The 21,037-nt window shown below is 40.6% G+C and overlaps 2 protein-coding genes across 2 annotated transcripts in view; both read left to right on the forward strand.

Moving 5' to 3' along the window:
• The window catches only part of LOC126565158 (Golgi phosphoprotein 3 homolog sauron), a 175,074-nt gene that overhangs the window by 123,228 nt on the left and 30,809 nt on the right, over positions 1-21,037 (forward strand). The gene's annotated exons all lie outside the window — the stretch shown is intronic.
• The window catches only part of LOC126564682 (lachesin-like), a 48,462-nt gene that overhangs the window by 26,148 nt on the left and 1,277 nt on the right, over positions 1-21,037 (forward strand). The window contains exons 6-7 of the mRNA XM_050221768.1: positions 12,250-12,400; positions 12,538-12,680. Coding sequence (XP_050077725.1) covers positions 12,250-12,400; positions 12,538-12,680 — 294 coding nt within the window. The remainder of the gene's footprint in view (positions 1-12,249; positions 12,401-12,537; positions 12,681-21,037) is intronic.

A 21,037-nucleotide genomic window follows, 5' to 3' on the forward strand; every position in this document is an offset into this window, starting at 1 on the left:
CAACCGAAAACATATAACTGGTTTCTAAGCATATAAAACTAGCTTAAGTAAAAGTGTATTAAAAACTAGAACAAAATTAGGTGCAATGGAAATTAACATGCTACTCAAAACAAAATAAAACTAGAAACAGGCAACTGTTGGATTCTCAAAACCTCGTCAAGCTGCCGTACCCCATCGGTACATAAATCAGATTTCCATTATGTTGGTACCACTGGTTGGCTTTCTAATGCTAATACATTCAACAGATTAATCGCGCCCCCGAAGCGTGCCAAAGTGTTTGAGCAATTATTCAAAACTTTGCCCTAATCCCGAAACAATATCTCAAGTACTCTTGCTCCCTGTGTAGAAGAGCACATCGCACATCTTCAAAGCGTGATGAGCACTCTCCACTCCAAGGCCGAAAATTGACTCATATTTGTCTCAACCCGTCATAACTTCATTCAACACAAACCCTCCTGTCAACGTGCTCAGTGGCTACGGAGCTAAGAAAAGCACCGTCAACCGCCCGTCCGTCTGTCTGCCAGGACTGTCTGCACGACTGTCTGTCAAGTGTAAGGCTTCGTCCCAGCGAAAGCGGAAGTGTGTTTATGTTTACAGCCACATACTACCAACCACACACATATACAGATCGCCACCGCCAAAAGTAAACCTACTCTCGATCGTTATCCACTCCCGACTGTGTCTACCACGAGCGAGCGAAATCTCCAAAACCCAGAGTGCAAATATATTATGACATTTTATGTACTTAAAAACATTCGGTAGAAGTTGCTGTAGAATGGGTGCTCCTTCTGTTCAGTGGCAGATGTATTCCGCTGCTAACCTTCTGCCTCGTCTGTAGCACATAACCTTGCAAGGGGTGCGACTGGCCCGATGCTCTTAACACAACTTCCCGACACAACATTCTCGTTCGTATACATCTGGATTAGCTTCAACATGCCGACAGCACGACGCTACTCAACACTCTGCAGCAACACACACTAGTGGTAAAGAAATCCCAAGAATATGCCACCACTTCTCGTAGCCCCAATCGACCCCAGCTTTCCTTCCATGGACGCTTCCGAGGAAAAGTGTTGTTAACGAAAAAAAAAAAGCCGGATACTCCTTGCCAAGCTGGAAGCGTCAGCAGCGGGCGCAATAACCATGATTTTGCCACTTTGGTTGACGGTTTTTATGTCGGCTTTGAACGTTATGGCGGTTTGAGGTTCCGGTAGTTTTGTTTCTCGCTTCCTTCCACCAACGAAACACTCTGAAGAGAGAGTGTCGCTAAAACGATGGGAAGATAACAAAAAAAAAAGAACTAAAAAAGAGAAGCAAGAGGAAAGCTTGTGGCTTTTCGTTATGATAGAAAAAGCGGTACTGCGGTTCGGGAAGATTTCCGTAGCTTGAAAGTGGATTTTTGTCAAACAGTTTTATGGACCAACGATAAAAATCATTTGTTTGTGTGTGGTGTGATTCTTTTACTTGATGTTTTTTTTTCTTATACACACACTTCTGCAAAGAAGAAAAACCCTGATATCCATAAATGAACCCAATCGAAAGTGACAGCCCACAATCGGTAACGATAAAGCGAAATGATAAATGGTTCTTTCCTTGCTACGTGGAAGAACATTGAATAAAGAATATAAAAACAGGTACCTTAGTCACTATAAGGAATGTTACACCGTGCATAAATAGAGAAAAAAGATGCAAAACAATTCCACAAGTATTATCCTGATACGAGGTAATACCAAACGTAGTTTATGTGGGTTACCTTTCCCTTAGTTTAGGGACTGGGCTAACATATCAGATATTTGTAAATGTAGTTGTATGGTATGACAAGTAATTAAATTTTTACTATCAACCTAATAATTGTTAGTTTTTAAAAACGCTAGTTACGGAAAGCAAGTTTCACTCATCTAAAACTTTCGTTTCAAGTGACTGAAAGTTTCTGATCTCGTGGTTTTCATACACGACACACAAACATTCCACTGATTGCTAAGAACTGTCAAATGTTTATTTGTTGACGCGTGTAAAAATCGGTAAAAAGAGTGGTTAATTCGGTAAAATAACGCAATAATAAATTGAATAGAATTTTTAATAATCGACTGAAACTCTAGAGTCTAAAACTAACACCCAAAACATAATTAAAACGAAAGCTTCCCTCTATTTATTTATTAATTTATTTATTTATAATTGATTATGACGGTCCAGTGCCGTATTGTCAACACCGCTTGTGTTGAATAAATTTTATAATCATATTTTTTGTGTTTGGATTTAAAACTTAATTTATTTACGACACGTTTAAACTTAACACTTAACACAACACATTAAAAAAACAACGTTCACAACGGGTATCCAAGCCGCGCGCGCATGCATCGTCCGTGCTGGGTGCCGGGTGCCGAGAGAAAAAAATCCCTTAATCCCCGCTTCGCTGAATCGAGTGTGTGGATAAGCTCTGGCCACAGCGTCTACAACAATATTGGTAATACATTTCCTCCTTATTCTTTGCCTTATCTCGGGCACACTCGGTTAAAAAGTTTCCCTCTAATCAAAGACAAAAAATCAAATTATTCCATCAATTGACAGCCGAATTGACCACAATGTTTCACAACTGTGAATTATTAACGAGCCAGCGTTGTTATGTGAAACTTTAGTTGCGCTAAGAAAAATGTCATCTTACCAACTCGCTTAGACGTTTAATTTAAGTTAATTTTCACACCGGTGAAATGCGATTTGACACTTAGCATTGAACGATTGAACTTTCGTCCGTCTATCGGCGCTTTAATTGATTGTTATTGATAATGGCTAGTTTCAAACATTCAAACAGATTTTGTAATAAAATGTTTCACAAAATACATAAGCTAATTTGTTAGTTATGTTGATTATGGTTATTTAAAAGCTAGTGTCGTCTCAACCATCCAGCCAGTATTTGTTTCTAGTTTACCTTCACGGCCGCAATTCAGCAACTGTGTCTAACACATAAAATACTGGAAATTCCAATGATTTGAAACCCCTCGATGATTTGTCTTTGTCTTGGTGACTAGGTATTGAATCCCACCTCAATCATTTTTCTTCAGTCAGTATCATCTAATTGCTCAAAAATAATTCAAGGAAGCCAAAAAAGCCCGGTCAAGAGGCCCGCAAGCGAAAAAAGAAATGTTAATTTCGCGTTACTAAACGACGTTTTATTCTTAAAAAAGTTGATACATCGTACATCGTTAAATAAATAACTCGATTGCAATTAAGAATGCTTGTACTCGCTCACCCAAAGAGCCTAAATCATGGAGCAATATTTGCCTTTCGAAGCCCCAAAATCCCCATAAATACTCCAGCATTTCGACAGCCGATTGGGTTCTTTTCCATGGTGACAATATGCCAACCCCTGAGTAAACATCAACCATGCAACAAGTGAGCAAACGCCATCAACACTGTATGCAATCAAACAAACCAGGCCCCCGAGGGACAGTAAAGGAAATTGTTCAATAGCACTCGACGCCTGATTGCATAAGCCATGACCTGGCAAACAGTTATAGCACTCGTACAAAACGATCTCTCCCCGTCCCCCGTCCCCCTCCCCTTGATTCCGATCCGACCAACTGTTGAGCAAACGTTGCGACAAAACACCCAGAAGGTGGTGTTCCCGGTTCACCCGCAAGACAAGTGTACAAATTTGAATACGACCCATTTCCAGCACCGTCGGGCACGATTTAAGGGATCGAATGTCCTTCGAAGGGACCAAGTGGTGCACGGGAGTGTTTTATGTTTTCCTTCCGTTTTTTTTTTACTTCCACCTCTCCTTCGGTGGAAAAGTGAGAGAAAACTAAACACATTCACACCAATAGCCACAGTCACAGTCACCAGCGTGCTCCGGCCATAGTGCTAGCGGTCCAATTGTGCCTTTGCCAGTTTCATCATGGACAACCCCGATCTATGTTTGTTAACAATTTTATTAAAAGCAAATTATGCAGCAAGCACATCGAAAATCAGCTGCCACTGGGAGTGAGAATGTTTCCTCACAGGTTTGCTAGTTGGGATTGGGAATTCTTCCGAAAGTAACTTTCCACTTCCGGGCACCATGCTGACAACGACTGCTACGGTGTGGGAACGCACCATGGGAATATGATTGAATATAAATTAAGAATTTTTTCTTCCCACATTTACTCCTGCTTGCCCTGGACGTGGTGCGCGACTGCTGACAACTTGGTGTCAATGTCTTGCGCTCTTTTTCGCTGGGCTGGGCAACCACGTCAGAGCGATCGTCCGATAGCGGCATGAACGAAACACCGATGTGACACACCGGAAATATTAGCATTTAGATGTAAAGTTTTTGCCACACTTTCTGATTCATCTTTTGCTTTTAACGGGATGCTTTCACCGCTGAAAGATGGCTGAATGCTACCGTGAAACAAAACTCAAACCCACATCACCATCCTTTCCTGGGGCTGTTTGTACGTCCCAAGCAAGTATGGACCAGCTGCTACCAGGAGGGTGGTAAAGTTTACCTCAAAACTGTGTGTAAGCAAGCTACATCGTCTTATAGTGTGCGGTTGTTGGAGATTTTGCTTCAATCTATGCTTCCGGTGGTGTGTGTGTGTGTTGCCTTGAAGTGTTGAAAATTCTTTTATCTTATTTTTAATACGTACTGCGTCCGTGTTACTGGTTGGACATACGGCTTTTGACATACCAATCTGTGTTAATATTTCCTTTGCGAAAATTGGTGTCTTGTGCTCGTAAGCTTACTCACTGACTAACTTACTAAAACTTACTAAACTACTTTGAGCAAATTACTTTACTCAAAGTAATTGAAGTGACATAGAGTAATCAAGATATTTTCTTAAGTTTTAACGCAAATTCAAACATTGTTACTTTGTTTTATTAGGTCCGTCAGTGAAAGAATATTTTACAATCTTCTAAATACTTGTGATGTATTATGTTTCAGAATCCTCGCTACCTATCAAGAAGTATTTATTTTTTTATTTATTTTATACATCACAGAAAAATTTCAGTGCATTGTAGTGGAAGATTTCGCATTATTATTAATATATGCATACATACTTTATTGGTCGTTGCTCGTTACATAAACATAGAGTTATATTTTTGTGTTACAGTTTCAGAGCTTTCCAGCGACTAACCTAACTAATTTACTGTGCTTAATTTGTTTTTCAATTTTTTATAATGAAATTTTCCTCATTTCGGAAAAATATTGTTTACATAGAAATAGTAATTGCTCATCGCTACTACGAGTAATGTAATTGCAGTATTATTTGCACAAAATAGTAGTTAAGGCTAACGCATTAGTTTCCACCCCCCAGAAAATTTCTCTTTTTCAGACTATCTATTTAAAATATGCATCAAGTTGAACGTAATGCAAATTCCATATCCCGGTGTTGCTACATCAGCTAGTGCATTTTTTTTTCTTTTGCTCAAAAACACCCTACCAAGAACAGCAGTAGCAGCAAGAACAAGAAATCGTACCGATTATTCTTAAAACAATGCTAAATGAAATAAGTGGCACTCGGCATAAAACTCCAATTATGCTAAAAGTTTCCCATTTCCGGAAGGCATCCGTAGCAAAAATGAAATTAAGTTTCCAAACAGACGAGATCGCGGAAAAATCACGCTTATACCTTCCGGTGTAGTTCGGCTGTCTTGCCGCTGCTCACTCGCGCTGTTTCAACAGAAGAGCTATTTTATGTTATGTTCAACTTGCTCTTTTCCCTACTTTTCTTGCATTGTTCATACAGCAGAGCAACACGCTAGAGTCTTTATATTTCATCAGCTCCTAACAACAAATGGACGAATTTCTTTCTTCCAGCTTCAGGGCATCCATTTTCATTGGATTATTTTGTGTGCATAATTGTTGCTAGCGTTCATTCTTCAGGCTAGCCTTCGCTTCCTTAAAGGTTCTTTTAGGGCAGCGGACATAATACTGTTAACCTAGTTTAGGGATAATTTCGGAACCTGTTTTCCATGTTTCCATTTTAGATATTTGATTTAAAATATTCCTCCTTGTTATTTGGACATTCTTGAGATCTGCGACGACATAAATTAAAGGACCATCGAAAGGGCTGTAAGTGTCTCATGAAAATCAAACCGTCATCGATTTAATAATGCTATAAAGGCGCCCATTTTGCTACCACAAAACCACAAATCCTAACCGAAAAGCCTCTGGGGAAGGACTCTGAGTACACACAACGGCTGAACCGTAAAGTGTTGATGATGTGGCCACTTAAAGCATTTCCTCGCTCGTAAACGGCTTCAACAGTAGTCGGCTTGGCTATCCTTGAAGATAACGAAGGTTCACCCCGACATATCGAGTGGTTCCGTTTCCCACTGATTTGATGACCCCAGAGGGCTCGTAACACACGTTTTCCCAACTTCTCCTCTGGGGTATATCCTGACAGTTCTACTCGTACATAACTCCACTACCATGCATTCGGGCCGATTTTCTTTGCAAAACTGTCCTCCTTAGCGTGGATCTTTTGGAAACATTCCCTTCACACAACCATCATCACGCCCAACAAATTGAATTCCCATCAAAAGAGAAACACAGCCACCGTCGTGCGCACAGTACTTCGCCGCCGGTCCTTGCTTCCTCCTTGCGTCTGAGGGATTCTGGAGCGGGTGAAGTTTTTGCGCTGCAGGGAAGAAAAAACAACTTTTTGAAGAGATCCTATTTGCTCAAGCTGTGGTTGTTGGACAGTGTCGAAATCCTACATCTTCGAGAATGAACGCAATGAAAAGATTCAGCAATTTCCGAGCAAGCCCTCGCAGTACGATGGAAAGAGAAGAGGAAGCAATAAAATATTTATGAACACGCTTCCCTCTCGGTAGCAGATCAGAAGAAACCGTTGATTTTTGAAGTTTTTGGATATCCACTACCAACCGATGCTGTGAAAAGTTCTTTTTTTAACACCAACCATCAGGAAAAAAAAGCATGAATGGAAAAAGGGCAAGTGGGATAAGAAATTGCATGAACTTTTGCGTGTGGGTACACTGTAGAAGCAAAAAAAAGCGCATCTACTAAACATAAAACACGTCCGGAATCTTGTCGAACATTATGCTTTAAATTTCGTTTACACCAAGCACAATCTTGGCTGAGGGTAAAAATCGCAATGCACAAGACAAATGTGCAATAATATTGCTTATTTCGTTTGATGTTGGTTTGCTTATGCTGCGAATGAAAAGGTTTGTCATTAATTAATTTTTAAAGCGCCATTTTTATAAGCATTTTTCTCCTTGCAAAAAAGAATTGTTCAAAACACACACATGACATGCGATTTTAAAATGTTTACGGTCTAAGACATCAACGAATAACTCATGTACTTGCAGCCATATAAACAAGGTGCACGGTTTAGCAAAGAAACTCCAAATCCTAATTTGAATATCTTATGCCACGGTCGAGGATTTACGCTCAACGAGGAAAAAAAGGAATAAAAAAAACATCCATCGATTGCCTTCCGTATTTCGCACTAGACAACACAGTGCATCACCTTACACCATGTACGCCTCATCAGTTTGACGAATGAAGGAGCTTGATTTATACTCCGAACATTGCGAAAATTCTCAACAAGCCTTAAGCCAACAAGCCATTAAAGCACTCAACGACCTCTGCCTATCCCCAATTTCATCACCCACGACTTTATCCACCATTAGGTAGGTGGTTTGAAAAGAGAACGCCACACGCTTGCATCCCATGCTTCGTGGCAGGGGTTCCATTTGGATGTGGATTTCGTGGCGTGACGTTACGACCGAACCTGGCGTACGTTCGGCGGTCGAATTCCTCATTGAAATGTGTCGGCTGGCGAAAACTACAGCCAACGTCACAGTCACGCTGCAGTCCTGCTCCGAAACGGACGCGTCGTGGGTGTGAAGGATTCAACCTGATGGTTGGTTGCCATTCCACGCACCTGTTTCCGAATCGAGCGATCCATCTATCTTTAGAGAGGTTTTAGCGAAAAATAGCTACCCATCGTACACGTTCAGCATTCGTTCCGTTACGCTGTCAGGCTTAAGCTTTATCCCTCATACTTGGCTTCCAACCTGTTCCCATAACTAACCGAACCGTGCCATACTACCATACCTTATATCGATTTGTGTCCAAGTGCTCTTTTCTGTTCGCTTTGCATTGAAGTCATTCACGGCGTTGCCTATCGTGTTGTCGTGTGCTGCAAGCGAATAATGTATGCGGCCCTAGAGCGAATCTCGATCTGCGGCGTTTATTTCTATCCAACTGCCAGTCAGCTCAACTCTAATCTGTTTTCACTTGTTTGGTTTGATACAGTAAGTGACACACTAAGAGCCTCTTCATATTTATTTATCGCATTAATCAAGGTTTTTTTAAAATTATTTTCACTCAGGCAATTTTTAAATCTGCATATTTTTTTATAACTAGACAACATTCATTACAAAACTGAAGCAAAGGTAGCATAAATGTCTTCAAAATCAATTGATGTATAGCTAGCAAGTGGAATTTTGTAAAACTGTAATCCTGATTAGTCGATGTTACACTTGGAATGTACCTTTTTCGCTTTACATTTTGGGAAAGCAAATTAATGGGCTTGCATTGTAATACACCTGCGTTAAAAATTGTACGACAATTGTGTGCATATTGTCCAGGTGAAGCTAGCACACTCTTTTTATAACCCAAAGCACTTATCGGACAACTGAAGTGTAACCTCTCAGGCAAATGCTAATATAAAATTCGCGAAATCTTTGTTTTTATGCACCAAGATTCAAAGACAAACATTTAATAACGCAATCAGTGTTCATAAAATACATTCGTATGTCCTTATCGTACAAGAAAAAAATATAAAATAAACATAAAGTTTCACACCTGAAGTAAAATAACAAAAAAAAATATCCTTCGTGGCCTAATCGGCAGGAATGATTCAATGAATCAACAGTGAAATCAGCAGTACCCTAGTACGAGTTGCTATTAACATTCCAATCAATTCAACCGTATCAGTTCACCTTCCTGAATCCACTCAACACCAGGTTTAACCTTTCACTTCATGATCGTCCGCATGACACGTCGCCCAGGATAGCCACAGCTTGGTCCTTGTCCCTAGATACCTGACATTTCACCACATGGCTACGTCTGCCGAGACTTGCCGATAGACCCGACACTGCAATGGGTATCCAAACACCAATGGAATCTGTACTTCGGGATTTTGACTCACTCCCTCGAACGCCTACAATCCGGTACAGGTTAGGCGGATTTATTTAAATTCAATTTCCATTTACGTCCTCTATGCAATCAACTCGTTTTGTCCAAGGGTAAAGACAAATATCGGTCCAAGTTAAAACGTTTTAATACTGTTTGCTTGCATCATCACCCATTTTGTGACGTGTTTCGCTTGGGAACTGCTTTCAAACGGTGATTTTTTGTTTGCCAAGAACATAGATGTGCTACGCGAATCGAACCGATGGCCGAATATGTCCGTGGACAACCAAATCGAGGTCTCATGGAAATAAAAACAAATGAACAGATTTTGGAAACTCTAAGATGAGTTTTTGCTACACAACAATTGGTCCTTGCAATTTTTTTATTGCATTTGGAAAGTTTGTTTTGTTATGTTTTTTTTTTTTCATTTACTTTTTATCTCAAGAGCAGCCTATTTCAACAAACCCCTGAAAATGCACTTTGAACTTCACACAACTTCTTGCGAGAAACTTTTTAGTGAAAGCATTATCATCACAGCTTTCACATAGTGAATGCTGGTATCATGGCGCCTTCTGCATTTGCCTGCAGGTGACAATATACAAGTGCTAATCCAATGGAAAAAATGATAAGGTTAAACGTAAAAGTACCGCCTATGGGTGCAAATAAAAACGACCGAATACTTGAACCGGATTTTACTCGTTTTTACTTGAAAAGGATTTTTACTGTCTGCTCCCGTCTGCGTCCCATGACATCATGTCCTTTGCTACATGAACAACACACTGTACTCTGTACCGCCACTGTCTTCCGCGATACTTGCTGCTAACCCTTAACGAATGGTGTGCAAAAATTGGTTGGGTTTTTCCGTTTTTACATCACACCGTACCTGATCCACCGAGACCCCGCGTCTTCCCTTCGGAAGTAATAAAATACGTGGATGGCATTAAAAATTCATTCATTCGACTACCGAACCAAAACCCCTAGCATACTGCTGAACCATCGACCATGGAATTGACTGTGGACAGGGCCACTGGGAAAAAAACCCCCACCGAAAAGAAGCTAGCAAATTCATTCTCGCTTCCTTATTTTCTGCAAAATATAAGTGTAACATCACAATAAAAAAAAACAAAAAATTTCCAACGGAAGCTCATTTCATAGCTGAGCATTTTCCCCTGTGTACGGTTCATACTATACTTTTTTTTTTTGCACAACGTGGCATGATTAACGGTATCAAATCCCACCCGAATAATCAGTGTGTTACGCGACAGTCACATAAGTTCATAGCAGTCATGGTACAGATCATTTAAGTTATCTCCATCAGCCGCCCCGAAAGCTGCACATCGCATAAATTTTGAACCGGTTGGGGGCACGAACCGGAACTGGACCATTTTGATTGGAGCTTCGATTACTAATTGACACATTTGGCATGATATGCAATGAAGATGGGAAACGAAAAGTACAATTAATCAATCATCACGCTTTATTAAGCACCATTATCTCGACCCCCTGCACGTGGTTGACATTCGGGTGAGTTTTTATTTACTTTGTGACGACCAACAGGTTGTGTTAATGGGGCATACAACATGAAAATGAGCGTAAGAAGCAATGTTATTTTTTTCTTTGGCTTCACCAAAACTTCAAAAGTGTGCTATAAACATGGCTACAATATATATATTGGTTTCGATGCTTTCAAAGCGGCGATTTCGCCGTGGAGGATTCTGAACGTGAAGCAAGGCCTAAAACGTTCGCCGACGACGAATTGACGGCTTTACTGGAGGAAAATCACTGCCAAACGCAAGACGAGCTTGTAGTCGTGCTTGGTATAACTCGTCAGGCTATATCATCACGTTTGAACGCGTTAAGCATGATACAGAAGGAGGGCAAATGGATACACGAGTTGAAGCCGCGGTACATTGATCATAGACTCTTCATGTGTGAATAGCTGGTCCAGCGGCACAACAGAAAGGGGTTCCTACACAGAATCGAGACAGAGGACGAGAAGTGAATTTTGTTCAGCTATACTAAGCGCAAAAAAATCATGGGGATCCCTCGGTCATACCCCAAAATGATCAGCTCGGCCAAACATCCATAGCTCGAAAGTTATGCTGAGTATTTGGTGGGACCAGCTCGGCGTCATTTACTACGAACTTCTGAAACCGGAAGAAACAATCACTGGTGAACGCTACCGCAAACAATTGATGAATTTTTGCCGAGCACTGCGTGAAAAACGGCCAGAATACTCAGCATGCCACGACAAAGTTATTCTGCTGCATGATAATGTTTCCGTTATCACCGGATCTGGCACCATCGGATTTCCATCTGTTCTGATCCATGGCACATGGATTGGCTGACCAGCAGTTCTCCTCCTATGAACTGATCCAGAATTGGTTGGATACCTCGAGTGCGTCGAAAAACGTATCATTTTTTCCGAAAAGGAATCCGTGATCTACCCGAAAGGAAGAAAGTAATAAATAATAATGGCCAATACTTTGATTAACCCGATTTCTACAAATAAAAAAGCCACGAGAAAAAAACTCATGAAAAAACGGCCGTTATTTATTTGCACACCTCATATATAAAGTTAATTTACTTTACAATTACAGTTGTTGATGATACGCCACCAGCTTGATAACCAGCAGTTATAAAGTGGAATCTAACAAACAAAAGTGCCATTAGTTCATGCCCATTTTGTGTGTTTTGTCCTTATAAAATGCAGTCGAAACCACTACTAGCTTCACCAACAAACGGCTCCTATCATCATGACAAAGATGAATGGTACTTTTTAAAGGATCTGAAATATGAGGACAACATCAGTTATGTTTTCCTTCCAAGACTGATGCATTTGATGAACGTGAGCATCATTTTTAAGCGACAACACCTTTCAAGTTACTAGGGAAGCTTATTGATGCTACTACACCCACTGCCCGTTTGAGCAGAGAATTACACCACCAACAAATCAGTGGACTAACTTTCGAATATATCTTCTAGCTACGTTCATTTCCATCCACGTACAGCAACAACACTGGTCCATAAATTGTTTCCCATTTCCGTCTTATTTTTTCATCTAAATTTCAATCTCCATTCTCGTCTTGATTCGTTCTCTACAGTTCCACCGATGCTGTGGATACCACACCAGTTGGTTGGTGTTCCACTGTATTTCAACGTGACATTGGAATGTTTCACCGAGGCACATCCAACATCGCTGAACTACTGGACGCGAGAGGACGGTCACATGATTCATGACTCCAAGAAGTACCGGTAAGTTACGTTATCTTCATGCTTTTTAATTCACGATTCGTGGTTTAGCATTTATACAATCGTTCTTTGCCAGCGTTGCACTTACTTCAATCTAATATTTATGTTTTATCTTTTACCTCTACAACTCAACACCTAAGAACTGAGTCAAACGTAGGAATGCCAGTCTACAAGACGCACATGCGTCTCCACATCTACAACATCCAGCAAACGGATTACGGGACGTACAAGTGTGTTGCTAAGAATCCCCGCGGCGAAACCGATGGAACAATTAGACTTTACAGTGAGTATAACACCGTGCTTAATAGATTTACGTGTTTCTCGCACATTTAATGTGAGTTGCACACGGTACTGTGTTACGTTTTAGTTTATTGTCAAAAGCTCAGAAATCGCTACAAATTACATCTAAATACCATACCCAAGAAAACATATAAATACCGTCAGAAAAAAATGAAGCTAAACATCCGCAGTGTGTTTCTAACACGACGAAACACACCGCACACGCCCTTAATAAGCAACGAACGCATTGTTGCATTTCACCCAAAACTGTGCCATAAATCAGAGCGCCGTTTATTGGCTGACAGTTTTAATTACACTTATTAAATCATAAATTCTAACTTGCACAATTCCTGACTCTCGCCCCAAGTCTCAAACACCTGTCATTGAGCGCACAATAATTGAAGCTATTATGTTTTATGAAATGCATTCCACTGCCGATCTTCTCGTCTGCCAACCGAACGCTCGGAACCTGTTCCCGTTCACCGGAAAGTTGACACCTCTACTGCTTGCCGTACCCGCAGTCAGCTCGGTGGCACTTAATGTAAAATGCTTCACCTACCGCTTGCAAACCATTATCGGAGATTGTTTTCATTAAGTTTTCCCATCGCTTTTGCAACCAAGCATCGGTCGCACCCGATTCCGGCTTGCATCATGCACAACAGTTCCAACTCAACGCTTTGGGTGAAAAATTATCCTTTCGCTCGAAAATGGTCTAGTGGGATGACTTTGAAATCATGCTCTTAAATGAATCTCAACGTAAGAATGCTCTTCCTCCTTAAGTTATGCCACTGGGAATGGTGAACATAAGGTCCTCTAGTGTTTGAGTCACTACCAGAAGTACCGGATGGAGCAGCAGCAGCACCAGAGCCATTGCCTTTTTCACCCAGCATCCCTTAGATTATCTTTCCCAACACGATGACCCTCAGTCCAACTCCACAAAACCGAGAACAATCAAACTAAGCCAGTCCCTATGCAAACGTTTCCACGCTCTATAGCTGGCATAATTATTTATTCAGCACAAAAACACAAAAGCCAGCATCACTGCTCGTTTACCGAACCTCGTGCGTGCATTTGAGTGTGTTTCCGAGATTTGCCATAGGATGAATCGGTTACCGAGAAGGAACAACGGGATCAGGATGCGAGAGGTACATCATTATTTATGACCAAATATGCCGAAACCAGCTCTTGCGAGCATGATTTGCACCACCAGGTGGTCCGCCGTACGGGAGGCTAACCTGTTCATATCAAAGATTCTACCAAGTGACTTCATGCCTGCTTGTTCTTGTAGGGTTGATGTGGAGAGCATATTTGTGCGATGCATTGGAAGGTGTGTTTGAGAAGTGGCAGTTTGCTTTCGAGTGCAGCCAAATGTGAAAACAAAACAAATTGCACTTGACACTGGCCATTAGATGCGCTGGGTAAGATAGAGGTAAATGTGTGTATTTCTAAGTCATGCTTAAGAAGTAGAATCATCGGTGGAGTTTTCCAGTGCAGTTTTTAAGGGATCCAGCAATCGTAACACTGTCATAGAGAACAATAAATTGTTGATCATAGAAACATTTTATTTAACAAAATTTCAAGTCAAACATCAAAATTGGAGCGAATGTAATTGCTTTGAATTATATATAATAATTTCATTTGTTTTCTATTTTTATTTTGTAGAGAATTGTAAATTTAAGAAATTATTTGTAAATTCCTAAATATTTTTAATTGTCCTCTTTTTATTTTATTTTATTTATAATTAATTATGACGGTCCAGTGCCGTATTGTCAACACCGCATGTGTTTAATAGATTTTCACATATTTTTAAGGCATTTGCTCCTTATTCTTTGCCTTATCCCGGGCATACTTGGTTTATGTTTAATTGTTATATTATTTTTAAAAGTAATTTCTCACAGTTCCGGCAACACATGTTTTTTTGGTACTGCAAATTCGAGCGAACCAAAGCTGCCATTATGCTTTTATGTTGAAATATTCTCAACGTCTCATTCTTATTATTTTTTTTTCTTTTCTTTAATTATGTGCACACTTTCTACCTTTTCGGGTACTTTCAAATTTTGTATGAAAAAAAAATCCATTTTGTAAAATTCCTCCTAATTCAAATACAAGCGATTGCTTGTTTGGCTGCAGGCCGAAAGACGTTTCCCAACAAAAGGAAATTCATAAATGATTTACTTGCAATCAAACACACCACCACCCACATCGTGTACCCTCATTCAATCGAATCCATTTCGGACAGCATCAATTAATTATGGCGACATAATTTAAAACTGCCGCCAAACAATTCCTCCACCCACCAAAGCCCAACAAAGCATTAGCCTTACCTTGCACGGGAAACAACACAACAACAGCAAACAAAAAAAAAACCCCCGACAATTTTGCAAAGTTTAAGCATCGTCAGGCAGTTAGCCACCGAAAAGTCATTGTTTGTGAAACCTCAACAATGCCTTCAGGCAACTGGCAAACCACAAAACCGTCGCAACCCCGCGAACGGAATGTCATCCGATGGCCTTTTTATCGTTGATTTGCTTGGCGCCGAAAGTGGAGTGGTGAAAATCTATGCGTCCTTCCCAAAGTGTGCAGCCTCACCCCGGCCTCGGTCGGTACGTTCCTTCCCTTGGGAACGGAATTCAAACGAAGCGTGCTTTAGTTATTTTTGCGCGGCCATCCATTTTCCGGAGCCACCCACCCACTCCTAGCTGCGCTTAAAATCACCATCATCATCATCATCGTCATCATCGTAGCCATATCGTTGTCGTCTCCGTCGTCGTCATCTTGGCCGTCGTCTGGGTTCTCCATTATTACTCTTAATAATCATATTTCATTCAACCATTGTACGGTACATTGTTTGCTTCAATAAAAATATGTTTTTCCAGCGCATTACCCAGGCTTCCGGTATGTTGCACCGTTTCGTTCCTGAGCTGCCTGCAATCTGTGACGGAATCGCAATCTTCTCGTTTGGACTGCCCCGGAACGGGGGAATAAACGGGCAGGAGCAGGAGACAACCATTTCACGCTCTCCAGAAATTGTGGTGGCCATGTCGGTTTTTTTAAGAAAAATGGCTCAAACGTTTCATGCATAAAATCTTCCACCATTCTTTCTGTCACAAGTGGAATTTGCGCTTGGCTCAAATATCATTGGCATATTGATAGCATAATTCCAATGTTTTTCAAGTACGTGACACATCATACGCCAATGGGGGTAACGTACAGTCACTGATATTACTAAAGTTTTTATTTAAATTTTTATATTTTGGTACAGCAATGGTTTCACAAAATGTTTTAAGAAAACCGCTAGAGTAATTGCGTTCCTTTTTGTACTGGGAATCATGCAGTAAAATTTTCATCTAAATCTCAACCACTCTCTCTCGCTCTCTCTTTCTCTCTCTCTCTCCTTCTCTCTTGCTGTGCTCAGTTCCAAAACAGCTGTAAGTAAATTTTCCTTCATTCAACAAAAACTCCCCTTTCTATTCATCATCAAGAATGACCGCCCGCCCGATCCCGAGGACGGTCGAATGAACACCTTATTTTGCATCATTATGAACCATAATCAACGAACTCACCTTTCATCCAATGCTTCCCACCTTCAGCTGCCCCGGTGAAAGTGTGTGCTTGCTGCTGTTCCGATATGCCTCTTGTCCCTTTGCATAATAAACCGTTCTTTGCAGTTCACTTTTTTGTGTACATTTTTTTTTCTTCTATACCTTCTTGCCGGTTTAATTCGCCTGGAGAGTCTCTCTCTCTTATTTATGATTTATCACTCTTGACTTACTCGACCCCAAAAGAACTCATCCTATTGAATTGACAAAGGATGCTTCCGCTTACCAAGATTTTTTGCTCCCCCACCAAAGAACCTTTTTTTTGCCACCCGTGTTTTGTGGCTCAGGGGTAGCAAAACAGAGTACGTTAATGAACATATTGTTATTCCGTCATCAAATATGAAAAGTCATTAATTGAGAGTGTGCACGGGAAGAAATAGATTGCTCGAAAATAGCTTTCAAATTTAATTTCATGCAATATAAACGACGATTGTTAGCGTGTTTGTATTGGTAATCAACACAATGAACTTTAACGTTGTCGTTTAAAGGTTTTGAATCTAAAAAAAATGAAGTAAACTTACTGCCTTGTCTAGCAAGCAATGTACATTAAATCAATTTTGTTGGGTAATTTTCTTTACATCATCTTAAAATACAACCAAACGCTGTGAGCTCGTAGTCTTCAGTAGAAGCATCTATCAACTAACTGCAAACAACGATAATGATATTTGCTATAAAAGATAGCTGCAGCTATGTGACTTCGATGAACCAGTCCTCGGGAATTTAATGTTACTCTAGTCTGTACGGACGTAGCACGACGTTTATACCATGCGGTTTGCTGCATTTTAATTGAGCTTATTACATTTTTACTCGCCACATAATCCATCACACATGCTAGCTTCAGTGCGTTACTACCATACTCGAAACAGTGTTCGGCATCTTAGCACAACCACAAACCGGTAGAGTTTCGTCTGCCGAACGTGCTCATAGACTATGTAATATAATTATTTATGAACATTCTACCGAAGCGTAGGACGAGCACACTCCAGATTATGCGTACTATGACTTCATGATTCATGACTTCTGCCTCTAACAATTTGAAGTTTGGTCTTCGCAATATTTTCCTGTACCAGATCGTTGAAACTGCACCGACGTGCGCCCATAAACTATTTTCCCAAACTGTCGGCATCGTAACATCTTTCCAAGCGCTACAAGGACTAGATAATGAGAGTATTCCAACAGCTCATAACGACCCTTTAACCATAACTTTATGTTTACAGCAAACCTTAATTTTACTTTGGAAATCGTAGTTGAAGTGTGTGTTCAATTAGTACGTAATAAAGTATATTAATACACATCTCACTTCGAGCATGGTGTAACGATGAATATAATACTTCAGAGCGCTTCAAAGCGCTTCTGCATAATATGAATATTATTATGAGTGTTTTGAGATTTATTCCATTCGTTTCCTCAGATGTTATTTAAAGAGTTATAGCAAATGACCTTTCCTGATTTATGCACACCGCGGCAAGATATGGAGTTAAATTTTACGAGTCAAAAATTCATCATCTTCCTTAGACAACATCTAAAAGACTGTAATGCAATACTTTTGTTCCCCATAATGCTTACGGGCCGTGATTGCCTCTCTGTTCAAGTATCTAATAACCAGCACCATTTGCGTTGCTGCTCGACACTGAACTACACTGTTTGGGCGAAGCGAAGCGAAGAAACTTTGATATTTTCATTGCCTCCGGCACAAACCACCCACCCGAGAAAGCTTTCTTTTTTTTTTTTGCAACACAACAAGCAAAGAAAATGGGTGTGTAACCGGCACGCCTTTTCCCACATCTGCAAGCTACACTGTAATTCGAGCTGCGGTCAAAAGTCGTTCGACACAGATGCTCGAAAGGGGTGCAATTTTTCTTTCTTATTCAAATTGTTCCAACCAGCATGGACGCGGGATGACGAAGCAAAGCAACAACAACAAAAAAAAAGGATGTTAAACACAGACACAAAAGTACAAGAAAGCATCCGCTCCTGCCACCATACCGTTCTCCACAACAATACAAAACGAAAGGATAATTTCAGCTCGCTTCGACTAGCAAGCTGTCACTGGGCGATTCGTATTTGTGTGTTTGGCTCACTGCGTCAAACCGTCGATAATTTCAAAAGCATCCTAGCCCTGCTGCTCCACCTACATTTCGACAGCTGTCTACACTTTTGGGTTGAAGCAGCCACACTCGTTCTACCAGTCGTCCCTATTTGACGGTGATTGCTGCGGATTTGGACACCCTTTTGAAGGTTTTTTTTCGGAATTCTGCCTTTCCCGGGAATCTTTGCCAACACCGAACTTCTTCACCAGATGAAAGATACAGTGAAGGATATGATAAAGGAAAAAAAGGGGTAACCACTTTGACATCAGACCATTAAGTAGGAAACCCCTTGGATTTATCTGTTTCTATCATTTGTTTTCTAGCTTTTTGCTTTAAATTGCAGTATTACATTCTATTTTGTATTAGCAGCAGAAGCATTCATAACATAATTTGCTATGTATAATGATCAATGAATATCAAGTTACTGTGCCATTTATCGACAATTAATTATTCCACAGTAAAGGTAAACACATGAAGATATTTTTAATAACCATACCCTAAGAATAATGGAGACATGAACTATAAAAAGACGATACAGAAAAAAAAGTAATGCATAAACACCGACACATCGTTGACAACCAGTCGTAAATGGCACGTCAAACCTCATAAGGCCACCAATCAAACGACCCACGGTGTGAAACAGCGATTAGTTGAAGTGCTGCACTAACGTGCAAAAAATAACATTCCCCAACGAATTTCCCAACACACACACCTACACACCTTTTACACAACAGTAAAAACCAACCGGCATCGTCACACATCTTGATGGGAGTTGATTTATATTCCGGACGTAGCATCCCCGTCGTAACCGTCAGCCATGCTGGGAAGCTTTTCTTATTCGGTCTATCCATTTCCAAACCGGCAATGTAACGTTGGTTTTCGGTTAGCTTATAAATATTCTGCCGTACATCCACACCCGCCTGGTGACGATGGAAAATGCTGCATGCCGTGGGTGAAACGTTGAGCAGCGTACGTAAATAAAAGAGATAGAGAGAAACACATACAACTAGCAAACTTCGTATACTACACGCAGGTAATTTTGAAACGAATACCTTAAAAAGATCCATTCACCCTCGCAAATGAAAAAAGAACCCTCCACCTTTTGCAAGATCAATGAGCAGACAGAGGAAGAAGAAAGGAGTGGAGCAGTGTGAAACGTGTCATGGAGGGACCTTCACAGTTCCGGTCAGGTTTGCAAGACCGAGACGTTTCGCTCCGGAACGGTGGATTTTTCATCTTTCATCAACCGTAGTTCGTAGCCGGTAAGATGATCCGAACAGCGAACTAAAAGAAATAAACGAACCAGAATGTTGGAACGATTTACACAATCTTCGCCTACGAAAAGAAAGGGACGATGGACGAAAAACACAATTTGAATCCTAGACGGTGAAGGTGTGTGAAGCCAGAGCGAAACCCATACCACCAGACAACGCAACCAAACGAGATGGAATTGTTATCAGCCTCGTCATCGTCATCATCGCTGTTCTATTGCGACAGCTGCACAAGCCGGCATTTGAGACAGTGTCAAATAGCACCGAAAAGCAGCCAAGTCACCGACGGCTGATTTATTAGCGAAAATGGCAAAATAATTGAACCATTCGCCTCGTCCACGTTATTGGTGGGCGATGACAACTTTTTCCCCCCCCCCCCCAAAAGCAGTTGTCAATGCTCTCCTTCCTTGCAATACCTGGGTAGCGATGTCATTTGACGTGGCAAAAAGTCACCAAGAAATGAGCGCCATTCTTAAGCGTAATAACTTTAAGTTATTTTAATTTTTTTTTTTTGCTGAGCTCATATTCGGAGTTATGGGTGTGGAGGTAGTTGCCAAAAAAAAAAAAAAAACAAACAAATCACAAGTTTTGAGAAAGCAGCATCAGCTAGCCGACGAAAACCAATCATAAATAAAATAAGATATCATACCGTTGAGCCGTAACAAATCTCCGGACCAGGATATCGTCGTAAGCGGAAATTCAAATGATGCTACCAGCCACTTCCTGCACTACCACTAGCAACAGCTCGTGCACCGTAAAACCGCACAAAGCATTTAGGATGGATGGATGGATGGATCATTTGTATTTCCGTTGAACTTTGTCCCGTGTTTTTCGAGCAGAAAACGGCCTTTTTTGTTTGCGCGTGTGCGTGTGTTTCGGGTTTCCTTTCTTCCGCAGGACTTTCCCATTCAAGACTTTTCCATTTTCTTTACAATTTTTGAATTTCCTTTTCAGTTCAAGGTAGCAGGTACACGCAAGTGAAGAATGAAATATCATAATGCTATCTAATCCGGCACTGAGACAGCATAACGTAAAGTGGGGAAATGACCCGTCACTAATCCCATCGTAATGCACTTACGGTTTTGGGGCATTTGAATAAAACATGTCTGATATGTCCTATTATCAAACAAATGTGTATGTAGAGCAGTCATCTTTTTGTTTGTTTTGTGAGATGTAGTAAAACAAATAAATAACATTGCAAGCTGCTGATTCCTGAAATCTTGAAGAACTTTTGTCCAAGCAGGATTTTTTTCCAGGCTTTTTTATATTTTTCCTTTTTTTGCAAATATATCTGTCTGATTTCGAAATAAATGGTTTATAACAATGTTTGCCCCATTATCAAATAGCAATTGTAAATCCAATCTGGATTCCAAATTCCTACATTCCAAAAAATAAGAAAAA

The sequence above is a fragment of the Anopheles maculipalpis genome, chromosome 3RL (genome assembly GCF_943734695.1).
Source record: "Anopheles maculipalpis chromosome 3RL, idAnoMacuDA_375_x, whole genome shotgun sequence".
In the NCBI taxonomy this organism is placed as follows: Eukaryota; Metazoa; Arthropoda; class Insecta; order Diptera; family Culicidae; genus Anopheles; species Anopheles maculipalpis.